The following is a 12,028-nucleotide window of genomic DNA, read 5'->3' as shown; positions in this document are numbered from 1 at the left end:
TTATTGCAGAGGGCATGTGCAAACAAAGCTTTAACAGTATTAATTCCTGTTTGAGGCTCTGCAATAGTTAATCACTTTCCTTCCTGTTATACTTGGGAGGAAATGGAAGACAAAGTAAGTTTTGTACATTTCTTTTGTTGGGTTGGTCCTGGAATGCTTGCTCCAGAAGAACCTGTGATAAACAAAATGTTAAGTGAAATATATGTTGATGGTCTCAGTATAATTTGGAAGTTGGTTAAGTTAAAGATACATATCTTGGTACCAGTTTTGCATGTTATAATGGTGCTTTTCCTTTTATTTGACAGAAAAGTGGTTTAGTGCAGGAATCTTGTTCCATAACTTATGCTTCCTGTGTTACAAGGCCAAACAGCCACTCAGATAAGCAACTCAGAATGACTCGGTACACAGGGATGAAGGTTCACAGGCTTTTATTGAATTGTATACAATAATTCAATAATTGGTCCACGGGACTCATGTCCAAAGCATGGACCCCATCTGAACACTGGTCCTTAACCTTTATACCACATAATCCTTTGTCTGAAAATCTAGACTTCTCATTCGCTGAAAGTTTGACATCATAAATGGGGCTAATTCTTAATAGGATGTAGATAAGATACCATTTACATACAAGATGGAAAATAGGTGGGCAACAAGTGAGCAAAACCATTGTTTGGCTCTTATTTACATACAGGTGGGTTTTCATCTTAAAACTTTGCCAAAATTACACAGTTTCCAAAAGTTTCCAAAACCAGTAGGGTTCGCTGTAACATTATTCCATCCAGCACTGACCCTCACTCACTTTTATCAATCTAACTAGGGACCTCTTTGAGAAAATAGGCTTTCATACTATCCTCATTAAAGAGAACACACAAACACGGGTGTGAAGACCTTAATTTGGCAGAACTTCTAACCTATTTATTGACAAATATTCCTTTCAAACCCTTCTTAATTAGCATGGCCTTACTTGTGCCACTCATCTTATCTCTTCTCCTGGTTTTAGTATATTCCCTGTGGGCCCTCTGCAAACCTGTGTGAACCAGAGTCTATTAAACTTCCTTTTAACAGTTTTACTGTATAATTCTATATAACTATTGTGATTAGTTACTTTGAGTACATGTATTGAGGGCTCTGTAATGGTGTATATAAGTGACTTTTCATATATTTTAACATAAAACAAGCCAAATAGTACTCTGCATATGTGATTTCTGTTTAACAAACGCTTGTCTTATTTACCTTCAAACTAATTACTTCAGACATTACATGTCAGGCAAGCTGTTTGAGGCAACTGTGCACCAGCCCCCCTCTCTTATCTCAGTTGCTATTCATACAAAGACTTTCTTAAGGATGGTAAGGATGGCCCTGGTTATCTAACTAATGTTCTAAACTGCAGGTGTCTGTCAAGAGCATCCTTGCCAATTAAGATAAGGATGTCTGGAATGTTAAACTCTTTGTCTAGTTTTATTCTTTTCTAAAATCAAGCATTTTAGTTATTTAAGACTTACTTTTAATAACTACCACTACTATATGTTTCATATATGTTGGTTACACTTTTAAAGCAAAGACTAAATATATTCTTTGTTTTTCCCTTTTTGAAAACTTAGGAGAATAAACAAGTGAGTTTTGGCACCTGGCATGTGATAACCTTGGCCAGCCCTGTGCGTCTGCCAAGAAGTCTTATCTTTGCTACTCCCTTTCTAAACTCCAATGTGTGCAACTTCTTTCAGCAAGCAGCTTCTAAAAATAATTTTTATTCAAGCAACTTGTCCTGTTCTCTGTGAGACTAACTATGATGTTTAAATAAAACTCCTTTTCCCCTTTATGCTGTAGCAGTGTGGCCTTTAAGCATTTGTTTCTAAAATCAATCTATAGTATTAAACTAATTCTTAGTACTCTGCTTATACTTTTCTGGGCTATTCAGTGACTTACAGTCTAGGGTCAAAGGTCACTGTGCCTCACCTGTTCAGAAAGTGAACAGAACAGAAATTGTGATAAATTGAATGTTCTTTTATGTGTGCAGGCATGAAGTGCACTTGGTTTCTTGAAACCATGAAAACCATTCAGAGTATATGAAGAACTGCGATAGCCAGGCCATGGATATTTTGCATATTTAGTTGCATGTAACTATAGTCTGCTTTTATGCCTTTGAACAGTCAGCTTTATTGCTAACCAAATTTAGAATGCACAGTTTTATTACCAAGATGTCTGTTCCACCTGTCCATAGGTAGATCATAACCTGTTGTAGTTTATAATGCATTGTTAAAATGCATTGATTGAATCACAGCAATATAAGTGGTAAATGGAACACATTAGAATTGTAAATCAAAGCATGTGCATTCTTGTAAGCCTGCACGCACGTGCATGCTGGTGTCCCTAAACTCTTCCTAGTTGCTGTGAACGATGGCATGTAGAGAAATAGTGAAGGCCAGCAGTTTTTGTAAAGCTCTCTTTACCTTTTCAAAAGGTAATCTACAGTGGGCCCTCCTTATCCATAGGCTCAGCAGCCACAGCTTTGAACTACTGCAGATGCTTCCCCACGTTTCATTGAGCACAACCTCAAAATAAAATATTGTGGTACCCTAAGTTACGTTTATGCCACCTTTATCTGGGACTCCAACATCCATGGATTTTGGTATCCGCGGAGGACGGAACCTGGAACCAATCTCCCATGGACACAGAGGGCCCACTGTGTGCCAAATAAGCACATTATATTTAATACAGTGGAATTTATGCCATACTTACCTGATTTTAGAGGAAGAAAATACTATATCAGGATAAAGCCATTTATCAGTGCATGAAAACGGTTCCATAAATTGCTGAATGCTATGGTTTTGATGTTTCTATCATGTTTGTATTGTTGAAATTTCATTTGATATTTTGCTGACATATTTTTAAAAGAATATCTTTTAACCTCTAGCAGTCTGCTTTTGTGTTGCTCTATCTTGCATACATTTATATGCGAATTGTTGCCATCTCATATTTTTGTTAGCGAGTGCACCTATGTAGTTCTACCACAGCAGCGAAATATGTATTTGATAGTTCTGAGTACTGTGTATCTGACATCCTAATTTGCCTTAACAGCTCTTCACAGTTTTACTTTGAATGAAGAAACATCTGAAGTACAGTGTTGTTTGGCATATACCCATCTTTAAATCCCCAATACTTTTGCAGAATTGTAGTGAAGTATGTACCCAACATTTATAGCCAAGAAAATGGAGTGCATCAGTGGAATAAAATATATGGTTCATTTCTTAACAAAATTTGTAAAGCCTTTTGATATGACCTAATGTATGTACTGTGTGAAAGTCGTATCGTTTAATCCAACAATTTATTATAGTAGTATTGTTTCTCTTTAAAATTAGAGACATAAAGCCTGACAATGTTTTGTTGGACGTGAATGGCCACATACGACTAGCAGACTTTGGATCATGTTTGAAGATGAGTGAGGATGGCACCGTATGTATTTGTACAATTTTTAGCTGAGTTAAGTTAAAACTCTTATAGTATACAGGTGTCTGCTGCTTAACAACGTTCACTTAATGGACTGCATATATGATAGTGGTCAAAGCACAATAAAGAGGTTCTTAATGAGGCAATCGATTTCCAGTAGATAAGAACATAAGAGCCCTGCTGGATCAGGCCAAAGGCCCATCTAGTCCAGCTTTCTGTATCTCACAGTGGCCCACCAAAGTCCCAGGGAGCACACAAGACAACAGACACAATCTGCATCCCAGTGCCCTCCCCTGCATCTGACAATTAGAGGCATCTTGCCTCTAAAACCAAAAACTTGCACATACCTACTATGACTTGTAACCTGTCATAGGTTACCTGTGCATAGTAGCCTGTGCAACCAACTAGTGTCTGGCAGGGAGTATCTGTTTACACAACAAAGGCAATAGATTGGACTGACTGTTCACCTAATGACCTAATTGCATAACAACTGGGATCAGAGAGCATATCCCCATTGTTAAGTGGCGCGCACCTGTAGTTGCTCTGTGTAAACCTCTATTCATTTGGAGAGCCCAGTATTTTAAATATTTGGGCTAGGACAGAAATATTAGATTTGTGGAGATACAGCATGACAGTATTTCATGATTTATAATTTTATCTTGAACACTTCTATGCATTGTACACCTTGTGATAATATGAGAACAGATAATTTAATGCCTTGCTGCTTCACATGCAAACAATTCAAAATCTGTTTATACCTGCAATCCTCTATGCACTTTCCTAGGAGTAAGTCACATTGAATGTATAGGGCCTTAGATCTGACTAGACATGCATAGAATTGTGCTGTTGGTCTTGTAGTCAAAGCAGTTCATCTTCTACAAGTTTAAACTCACAGGACAGGCTTTTGGTGGGATGAGGTGGTAAGTAGTTCTCTAAGTCAGCAGGCTACAATAAATGGTACTGTTTGTTTCAACAGCTCATTTTTAAATACAGGGGGGCCCCCACATTCGCAGATTCCATATCTGTGGATTGGGTCTGTGGCCCCCCTCCCAGTGCCTTATAAGGCATTAAAATGTCACTTCCAGTTTTATGGAGAAGCCAGAAGCCACTTGTTTTCAGCTGCCGAGCACAGTCCGAGCCTGGCAGAGGCCATGGATAGGCATCCACGGCCTCAGCTGAGCTTAGAAGCCCCTTCAGAGGAGAGGGGAGCCGGACTCCCCTTGCCTCCAGTGGGTCCAGACGGTGGGGACAAGTGCTTGCCCGTATGTATAGTTTTGGCTATGTGCAGGGGGTGGGTTGGTTCCGCAACAGAACCCCTGTAGGTAAGGGGGCACACCTGTAAATTGAATCTAAGACTATAATACTTTATCTTCAAGGGAAGTCTCTTCTGTACTGTAGGAGCAGCTTTTTGCCCTAAATGTTTCACTCATGCAGTTCCATTTAAGCCCTGAACCCAAGTTTACACATACCTGGCATGTATCTTAACATTGCAGCTGCACAAAACCTGGCAAAGTCAGGAGTATGGGGGTCACTGGAAACAATAGAATGTGACAAATGACAGTGGGCTCTGCCTGCCTACCTTCATAGGCAAAGTAGCATCATCTGTCAGAAGTTTTCATTGAGCAAAATAAACATGGTTGTAAGCGAAATGTTGCTGCCTGGTGACTCAGCACCATTTTCAGATGCATGGTGATATCACACATTATTGCTGGACTTACAGAAACACCGAGCTCTGAGCTGCACAGAGCTTGGCTTCCTAGAGCTTCAAGTGGCATGACCAAATGGCCACCCACCTTAAAGGGAACAGTGGCTGTAAGTGCTCCCTTAATTGTGTGATATATTGAAATATGAAAGCCTGAAACCATCCAGAGATTTTGTTATATGTTGGGAACTTGAGAGCCCAATCCTACGCATGTCTCCTTGGAAATAAGTCCCACTAGAGTCAATGGCGCTTACTTCCAGGAAAGTGTGGATAGGATTGGGCTGTGAGACCCTAAGCTGGTAGAACTATAAATTTTGAAAACTGCTATTTCATGGAATATGAAATATGGAATAGAAAACTGCTATTTCATGTCTTCACTCAAAATAACCATTGTAAGAATTTCTGCGTGACTTTGTATTTTCTAGCCTATTGTCTTGTAATCTCAGTAATGCAAGATTACATTTATGCAGTTATGTGCGAGGGACTCTTTCAAGACCTGATATTTTGTTTTATTTTAAAGGTACAATCTTCAGTAGCAGTGGGCACACCTGACTATATTTCTCCAGAGATACTACAAGCAATGGAGGATGGCATGGGAAAATATGGGCCTGAATGCGACTGGTGGTCTCTGGGTGTTTGCATGTATGAAATGTTATATGGTGAAACACCTTTTTATGCAGAGTCACTGGTGGAAACCTATGGGAAGATTATGAATCATGAAGTAAGAATCATACATTGAACTAGAAATTGATGGAAGTGCTCACTTTGCATATGTTACAGTATGTAACACAGTTCTGGTATTCTTTTGGAGGGATTTGCAAGGGAAGGGAATGCATTGCTTGATGGGATTTTAAGATAACAGCTTTCTTGAAACATCTTGTAAGATACCAGTAATTGAGTGCCTAACAGCCCAGTTCTCTTGGACCCTGCTGCCTGTGGAACACACATTTGGCTCTTGGTGACTGCGGCAAAGTGCTCGTAAAGCACTCTCTGGCAGCTTTCTGAGTAGAGTGCTACTTGAGCGCTGGCAGTAAGGTCTTCCCACACATGTTGGAGGATCACTGGCCACCTGCTACCAGCAGGGGGTGGGCGGGTGGGAGGAGGACAGAATGGGGGTGCGGGGGCTGCAGAAGGGGGTGGATCCGGTAGTGATGGCCTTGGGGAAACCTCCCTTACTCCTTTCTCTTCCCAAATCTCTGCTAGCTAAAGAGCTTTAAGACAACGGCTTTCTTTAAATTGGTGCAAGTGCAGGGAGTCCCAATGTGGAGTGGGGATGTGGAGGCAGTGGGAGGGTTGCATTGGCCAAGCTTGGTCAATGCAAGGGTCTGGGGAGGGTGAAGAAGAGGCGGGAGGGTGGCATTCTGGGACGGGGAGGGCGGGCAGAGGGCATTCTAGGGGGCGGGTGGGTGTGGGGAGTGGGGAGGTGGGGCTGGGACTCGGCAGTTATGCCAGATCCCAGCTCCATTCCCCAAGCAGCATGGAGCGGCTCCGCTTTGATCTCCTTGGACTTGTGCCACCTCCTGAGGTGGTGTATGTCCAAGGAGACCCATTCGGGCTGTGGTGGCTTACCCAGGGGTAAAGGGGAAGAGTTTTCCCTTGCCTCCGTCTGAGCCACTTCTGGCCCTGATCTTACGCTGGATACAGCACAGTCCTCCTGGCCTGCCTGTTCCAGTGCAAGATAGGATTGCACTGTTAGTATCTCTTTCAAATCTTGTTTTATTAGCACCTACCTTGATTGCTTATGCCTTATAATTCCTAAATTTTACCTTTATGAGTCAAATTTATCAATTTCCCTTGCATTCTAACTCTTACCTTCCAGTAAATACATTTTAAAATATTCCATTATGCAGCATTTTCTCATCAAGCCAAATATTTTCTTTCTGTTTTTCTTCCACAGGAGAGATTTCAGTTTCCATCCCATGTTACAGATGTGTCTGAAGAAGCAAAAGATCTAATTCAGCGGCTTATCTGCAGTAGGGAGCGTCGTCTGGGGCAGAACGGAATAGAGGATTTCAAGTCCCATGCATTTTTTGAAGGACTTGATTGGGATAATATTCGAAATTTGGAAGCACCTTACATTCCAGAAGTTAGCAGCCCTTCTGACACATCAAACTTTGATGTAGATGATGATGTATTAAGGAATCCTGTGAGTGACATTTTTTTCGTGGTTCTGTAAAGCAGTAGTTTTCAAACATATTTTCTTGAAGTTTTTTTCCTAATCGTCTTATCTGCTACAGAATTCCTAAACATTGCAGTGGAGTCTGGGAAATGTCCTGGAGTGCCCATTTACAAGGTGGAGGTCAATCATGCTGGTCGTCACCTTAATTTTATTCGACCTAAGAGTGCACTACAGAGAATATTTGATACTCCACTGTGGAATCTTGGGAGGTTTGCTGCTCTTTAACATACAGCATTTTGTCATACAGCATACTTGCTGCTCTTTGACATACAGCATTTTACAGAGTTCAGTCTTATCACCTATACTGTTTTAACAACTACATGGAATTACTTGGGGCAGTCTGGGGATTTGGAGTTGGGTATCTTCAGTATGCCAATGATACCTATCTCTCCTTTCCATCATGTACCAAGGAAGTAGCCAGGGTTAGGAACTGGTGCCTGGTAACGGTAGTAGGTCAGCAGTGACCAGGAGTGTTTGCTCAACCATTTGGTGTGCTAACTGCATTCATTCCTGAAACAATCAGCTGCAGCTCCAGTAATACTTGTATTGGTGATACCTTGTCAGCATTATTGCCATGTACTGTATGTGGGCTTGAGTTTGAAGACCGCTAGATTGAACTGGTCCAAAACTCTGATCCAAAAATGCTAAATGGCTTAGAATCGGGATACCTGAAGGACTGCCTTCTCCTGTATGAACTTGTTGAGATCTGCAAGGAAGGCCCTCCTGTGTGTCCCACCAATGTCAGACATCTGACTGGCAGTGACCTGAAAGAGAACCTTCCCCAGTGTCATGTCCTGTCTGTAGAACCTCCACCCTAAGGAGAAGTATTTGGTCCCATAGTTGCAGGTCTTTTGTCATTTAGTGAAGATAGTTCTATTCTGTCTGGTTTTTAAGAGATACTGCTCTTTAACCTCTTTCATTACTGTGTTCTTTTTTATTGCTGCCTTACTGCCATTTTATTGCTTGCTTACTTTATATGATTTTATTTTATTTTTAGCTTTTCATTGTAAGCCACTATAGAATGTCTTAAAAATAAATAGGAGCTCACAAACTGTCTTTTGGAGAAACTCATTTAGCCCTACTGATCTTCTCATAGAGAAACACAAGGTTATTTAGAACACAATTTGAAAAGCCACTGGTATGAAGTAGACAGTAACATATTATCATTTTAGATGAACTAATTTGTCTTATAAATAATATTTATATGTTACATATTTCACCTGACAGAAGTTATTGCAAAAATAGAGAAGTGAAATTGAGATTATCCTAGAGTGTTTCCTGATATTTTAACAGCAAGCACACTCTGGGTCTATTTTAAACAGAAGTTATTTTTTCCACAGTTTGCTTCTGTAGAATGTGAATTGCTCCTAATGGTAACATTAGAAATACAAAGAAGAATTAAACACATTTTCCAGCATTCTGTTCTTTGGACCAGCACCTAGAATTCCAGCTGTCTAAGTAACTGTTCCATGTTGCACTCACTACTTCAGAAGACCCTTTAGGCTGATGTTTACCACATTATTTTTACTTGCTCAACACAAGCCTCTTTTCATGTCAGGTTTTGCTAGCTTCCTTTCCTTGACAACACTGAATTTCTGTGGTCTTACGTTATTTAGGGGGTACACAAGCATATCATAAACCTGATTCTCTAAAAGATGGAGCAGACAAAGCCAACGTATTATACTTTGTAGACAGATGTTATGTTTGGGAGGCTATTTCGAGCTAAAATTTAAGTTGCTTACCTATGTGTTATGAACACATGCTGTGCTGCTTTTGATTTTAACCTGATTTGGGTATTTTACATATGACATAATATTTGGCAGTAGATGGAGGAAGTAGATTCCACTCTACTGTTTCAACTGCAAGTGGAATGTAATGTTGTCTCATGTGAGAAACAAAAACAAAAATGTTTAAATAAATTCAGCACTGAAATAAAGTAATATATTGAGGAGTGCACTGTCCTGAACCTCTTGTCCTAATAGCTGACTACAGTCCAGGGAAATTTTTGCTCATGAAAGGCCAATCCTGTAATGTAAGTAATATTATCCCTGTATGACAACTGGGTAAATGAGGCTGACAAGGAGTGACTTCTCCAAAGCCACCTGGTGAGTTTGTGACAGAGATGAGATTCAGACTGGACAAGGCCTGATTGGCAGGTCATTTTCTAAGGGCCCAGTCCTATTCAATTTTCTAGCTCCAGTGCAGCCTTGCCAGCAGGATGTGTGCTGCATCCTGCAGTGTGGGAGAAGGCAGTCACAGAGGCCTTCTCAAGATAAGGGAACATTTGTGTCCTTACCTCGGGACTACATTGTGGTTGCATTGGCACTGGAAAGTTGGATAGGATTGAACCCTAAGACACTGTGCTACACCAGCTTGAGAAACAACAGCCAACTTGCAGCCTGAAATGTTCATGTTTTGTATTTCATCACCTTGTTCTGCATAATGTATTGATTGTAAACTATCCCTTGTTCAAAAACATTTTTGAAGGCTGATTTATTAATGAGATGGGAAGCACATGTATCTGAGTCTCCTTCCATTTGTTTTGTATCTAGTAGGAGAAAGTAGCTTTGCCAGAGCTACTGCAAAAGCTGCTGCTTTTGAAAAGCTCAGGGCTTCTCTGAACGAAGATGGGTTTTGTGTGCGGCAGATGGGTGGAAGTAGGTGCCTTCTACAGGATCCAAAACAAATAGAGGGGGCCTCAACCAGATGTTTTCTCATTGGGAGCATCTGCTGAATAAACCCTCAGCTTATTTTATCTGAAGTAATTTTCAACTTATTTGTATGTTTTTACCTTTTTTTGATAATTTTATATGTAAAATTAGTGTGAGCTGTGTATACATACATATGCAGTGGGTCAGCCTGATACATAACTTCTGAAGCAGATGTAATCAAAGAAATATTCATTTTATTCAGCCTATGCTTGAGGAATTGGGTCAGAGAAGCTGACATGTCTTCCCAGATTTCACTTGGTTTTAATCCTGTATTCTTTTTACATGCAGGAAATGATACCGCCTGGTTCTCACACTGGTTTTTCTGGATTGCATTTACCTTTTGTTGGTTTTACCTACACAACTGACAGGTAGGCGAAAGAGTGTTCACATGTAGGGTATATGCAGCAATGCTACAACCAGATTCTTAGGTTTACCTTTCTATTAGCATAACAGATTAAATTGTAGTTTAAAATGCTCTCAGTAAGTGAGCAGACTGGTCTCTGCCCTAAGAAAGTGACAATCCGTATTTCATCAGTGAGAAGATGGGGGGGGGGGGAAGAGACAAGATTTTAAAAAGGATGAATGTGAACAAAATGCAGCTATATATATTGAAGCTTCATCTCATTTGGGAATAAGGATGAACAAAATTTTGCTGTAGTATACAGCAAATTATTTAAAAATGCCCATTGAGAGAGCTCATCATTTGTGGACTCTGATCTTGGGGTAAGTTGACATTAACATACCACTGTGTATATAGGTTTCTAAGTAATAGCTATTTTCTTTTCTCATGATTTTATCCTGCTCTTCCTCCATAAAGCTGAGGCAGTGCAAATTTTGTACTGTGTGATAGCTGAATGAAGGGAACTCTGTGCCCAGCACTCTTCTTCCTTCCCCCCAACTCACACTTATTCTGAATAAAAGTGTAGTAATTGCTACCACCACAAAGGCTAAAACCAGAAGAGAACTGTCTTAGAGTTCCTTCCTCCCAGATATGTGACTTGAGCTTTAGACTTTTAGGACATAAGAACAGCCCCACTGGATCAGGCCATAGGCCCATCTAGTCCAGCTTCCTGTATCTCACAGCGGCCCACCAAATGCCCCAGGGAGCACACCAGATAACAAGAGACCTCATCCTGGTGCCCTCCCCTACATCTGGCATTCTGACTTAACCCATTTCTAAAATCAGGAGGTTGCACATACACATCATGGCTTGTACCCCATAATGGATTTTTCCTCCAGAAACTTGTCCAATCCCCTTTTAAAGGCGTCTAAGCTAGACGCCAGCACCACATCCTGTGGCAAGGAGTTCCACAGACCGACCACACGCTGAGTAAAGAAATATTTTCTTTTGTCTGTCCTAACCCATCCAACACTCAATTTTAGTGGATGTCCCCTGGTTCTGGTATTATGTGAGAGTGTAAAGAGCATCTCCCTATCCACTCTGTCCATTCCCTGCATAATTTTGTATGTCTCAATCATGTCCCCCCTCAAGCATCTCTTTTCTAGGCTGAAGAGGCCCAAATGCCGTAACCTTTCCTCATAAGGAAGGTGCCCCAGCCCCGTAATCATCTTAGTCGCTCTCTTTTGCACCTTTTCCATTTCCACTATGTCTTTTTTGAGCTGCGGCGACCAGAACTGGACACAATACTCCAGGTGTGGCCTTACCATCGATTTGTACAATGGCATTATAATATTAGCCGTTTTGTTCTCAATACCCTTCCTAATGATCCCAAGCATAGAATTGGCCTTCTTCACTGCCGCCGCACATTGGGTCAACACTTTCATCGACCTGTCCACCACCACCACAATATATCTCTCCTGATCTGTCACAGACAGCTCAGAACCCATCAGCCTATATCTAAAGTTTTGATTTTTTGCCCCAATGTGCATGACTTTACACTTACTGACATTGAAGCGTATCTGCCATTTTGCTGCCCATTCTGCCAGTTTGGAGAGATCCTTCTGGAGCTCCTCACAATCACTTCTGGT

At 40.9% G+C, this 12,028-nt stretch overlaps 1 protein-coding gene across 5 annotated transcripts in view; it reads left to right on the top strand.

Annotated features, from left to right (window-relative positions):
* Positions 1-12,028, top strand: part of CDC42BPB (CDC42 binding protein kinase beta) — a 132,868-nt gene that overhangs the window by 53,141 nt on the left and 67,699 nt on the right. For all 5 annotated transcript variants that reach the window (XM_066629280.1, XM_066629272.1, XM_066629264.1 and 2 more), the window contains exons 6-9: positions 3,360-3,453; positions 5,670-5,870; positions 7,047-7,295; positions 10,328-10,407. In XM_066629280.1, the coding sequence (XP_066485377.1) occupies positions 3,360-3,453; positions 5,670-5,870; positions 7,047-7,295; positions 10,328-10,407 (624 nt within the window). The remainder of the gene's footprint in view (positions 1-3,359; positions 3,454-5,669; positions 5,871-7,046; positions 7,296-10,327; positions 10,408-12,028) is intronic.

Source organism: Tiliqua scincoides, chromosome 1 (genome assembly GCF_035046505.1).
Source record: "Tiliqua scincoides isolate rTilSci1 chromosome 1, rTilSci1.hap2, whole genome shotgun sequence".
Classification (NCBI taxonomy): Eukaryota; Metazoa; Chordata; class Lepidosauria; order Squamata; family Scincidae; genus Tiliqua; species Tiliqua scincoides.
The sequence above is the reverse complement of the archived record's forward strand: the minus strand, read 5'-3'. Positions and strand labels throughout refer to the sequence as shown.